At 41.5% G+C, this 2,500-nt stretch overlaps 1 protein-coding gene across 1 annotated transcript in view; it reads left to right on the top strand.

Annotated features, from left to right (window-relative positions):
- LOC138019579 (RING finger and SPRY domain-containing protein 1-like) overlaps positions 1-2,500 on the top strand; it is a 23,591-nt gene that overhangs the window by 15,536 nt on the left and 5,555 nt on the right. Inside the window, exons 14-15 of the mRNA XM_068866434.1 lie at positions 315-389; positions 1,289-1,366. Of these exons, the coding sequence (XP_068722535.1) occupies positions 315-389; positions 1,289-1,366 (153 nt within the window). The remainder of the gene's footprint in view (positions 1-314; positions 390-1,288; positions 1,367-2,500) is intronic.

The raw sequence follows: 2,500 nt of genomic DNA, 5'->3' as shown, positions 1-2,500 counted from the left end.
AAAGCAAGTGTTCTGTTTAGAACAAACGTGTCTTCTCTACTGGCGTATCATTTCTGAAAATGTCTTGGACAAACAATGCAGCGAATCAGAATTTCATTTACCATAAAGTTCGTGATTAGTTTCGCTTCGTTTTACCGCACTTTTAGCCAGGCTGCATTAGCCTTTCTTCTCCTCCATTCCCCAGAGAGGTCGCTCATGGACACAGATAAATATTCTACAGAAACAAAGGACTTCGTCTCTAAACAAAATTGGCTGCGTGCTGTATGACCGTAAGGTTTATTTGACGAATTTTTTTCTTGCTTTCTATTTTTCAGAGCTGGATTTTTTGCTGGTGCTAGCTTTATGTCTTTTCAGCACTGCATTTTTAATTTTGGAGCCCAACCTTTCAAGTGAGTCTTGCTTTCTTCTGTTTTCCGATCCCATTTGGAGAGGATCTTTGCTAACGTCATTGTTAGTAGCTTCAAGAAAGCGTCTTCTCATACGCAAACTGGCCGTTCAACTGTTAAAAGAACTTGTCAAAATACGCTTCCTCTCAGAGAAATATTAGCCATGAAAAACTAACAACTGGATTATTGAGTGGCAGAAAGCGTTGATAAGCCGATAAGAGTTTTGCAGAATTTGAAATTGTTGAAACAAAATTACGCAAAGGTTAGCTGGTATGTGGGGCTCAAATTTTCACGGACAGGCGATGATGCAATGTTCAGAATTCTTTTTTTTGGAGGATTGGTACGAATTTAATGAACTTATGACACTGATACTGAGTCAAATTGTACACAAAGGTTCCCCTATAAAACGAGTGCCTCGATCATGCGCTTTAATTTTTTTGTCGAGTTCTTTCATTGGAAAGATGCTTTGCATGACAGGCGAGACTGAGAACTGGGGTATTTTTTTAGCTTCAGTTGTTAAGCACCCATAGCACTGATCTTTTGTAGACATCTATTAGTCTTTCGTCTTAAGATGGGGAAATTGTGTTGTATGCAGCAAACGGACACAGCTCCGATTTCACTCAAATACTTGGGTTAGAGTATTGAACAAGCATTGAAGTGCAGCACACTTTTAAACCTATAATTCAGGCCTTGGGGCTTTGAAAACACTGTTGGTCTTGATAGTTGTCTGTAGCTGTGGAGGAAAAAAATTATGAAGACAATCTTTTAAAGAAATCGTGAAAATTGAGTGTTTTAAGTGTTTTTCAAAGTGCAAAGTTGTGATATCCACCCCGCCATATAAAGCACCTTAAGGATCTCCCCAAGCAGTCTCTCGACTTCTTACTTTCCAATGTCGCCTGCAGGTTTCCTCCAAAAGTTCCGTTCCAGAGCTTCAACGATCATGCGAATATGAAAGCAGAGGACAAGATTGTTTTACCAAGGTAAGAAGCAAATACCACGTAGTTATTTAGAAGCAGGTACAGCTGTCGGATTCAATCGTCATTTGGCTCATTTCGAAGTCAGTTAAAAGATATGGGGCAGAGAAATCACTCTTGCCTTGATTTTTGACCCTCTACTTGTGCAAACTAGGAAGACTCCATCACTTCTGCTTTGAATGGGCGGCTCTATCCGAGTTAATCGATTGGGTTCCACTTTGTACCTGCCGTTTGTTCGTTTACCGACCACTGTTTATAGTGTTCGGATGCGCCGGAATAGCGCGCTATCAGCATTTGTTTTGAAGCTTTTCAGAAGAAAGAATCTATGACTGAGGTAATGTTCGGTGCTTTTCCACCCCTTTCCACTTTTTATAATGATTTTCATCAACCCGGCGTGTTAAGCATGATTTACGGAAATTGGAAATGGACCTGAAACATTATTGAGCAATACTTTCGCTTGTTTGTCCCCTGCAGAGGCTCAAAGAGTGTTCTCTCTCTAGAGCGCCCACTGAATAAGGAAGTGCAAGGATGAAATAAGTTAGTAGCGTAGTGGGAATCCTTAGGTTTGCGGCAGGTAGATCGTATAGGCATTCCCGTCTGCACACACATTGTGAAACGAAATCGCGAATACTAATCGAACCTCGTCTCTTAGAAGAGTACAAAAATTTAGCAAAACTTAGCAATGCCAATATGGAAGCTTCAAGTCAAGGTGAAGGGAAAAACGCCGCACCTCCGGTTGCCGTCTGTCTCTCAAAACATTTCTTGACTTGAGGATTGTGTCTACGGGCGAGCTACAGGTGCCACTGCACTTAAAGTTTCTTTTGCATTCTGGATTAATGATAAAGCCTAGTGACATGGTGCGTGACAGTCCGTAGTGATATGATAGTTCAAACTCTTGGTCTTTTTTTCCGCGGACAATCGTTTAGTATTATTGGATTTGAAATTTTCACGTTTAACCAGCCGCATGATAGCCTCCTACGCAAACGTTCTTACGGGTTCGTCACGCAATCATTCCTCCCCATTGCGTGACGAACCCGTAAGCACGTTTGCGTAGGAGGCTAGCCGCATGATAGTCAGTGGTAATTTTGTCCTGGCATTTTCTCGCTACAAGAAGCTTTGGCAACAACCTTGCGTTACTCA

This window comes from Montipora capricornis, chromosome 10 (genome assembly GCF_036669925.1).
Source record: "Montipora capricornis isolate CH-2021 chromosome 10, ASM3666992v2, whole genome shotgun sequence".
Taxonomy (NCBI): Eukaryota; Metazoa; Cnidaria; class Anthozoa; order Scleractinia; family Acroporidae; genus Montipora; species Montipora capricornis.
This window is presented reverse-complemented; position numbering and strand designations above follow the sequence as displayed.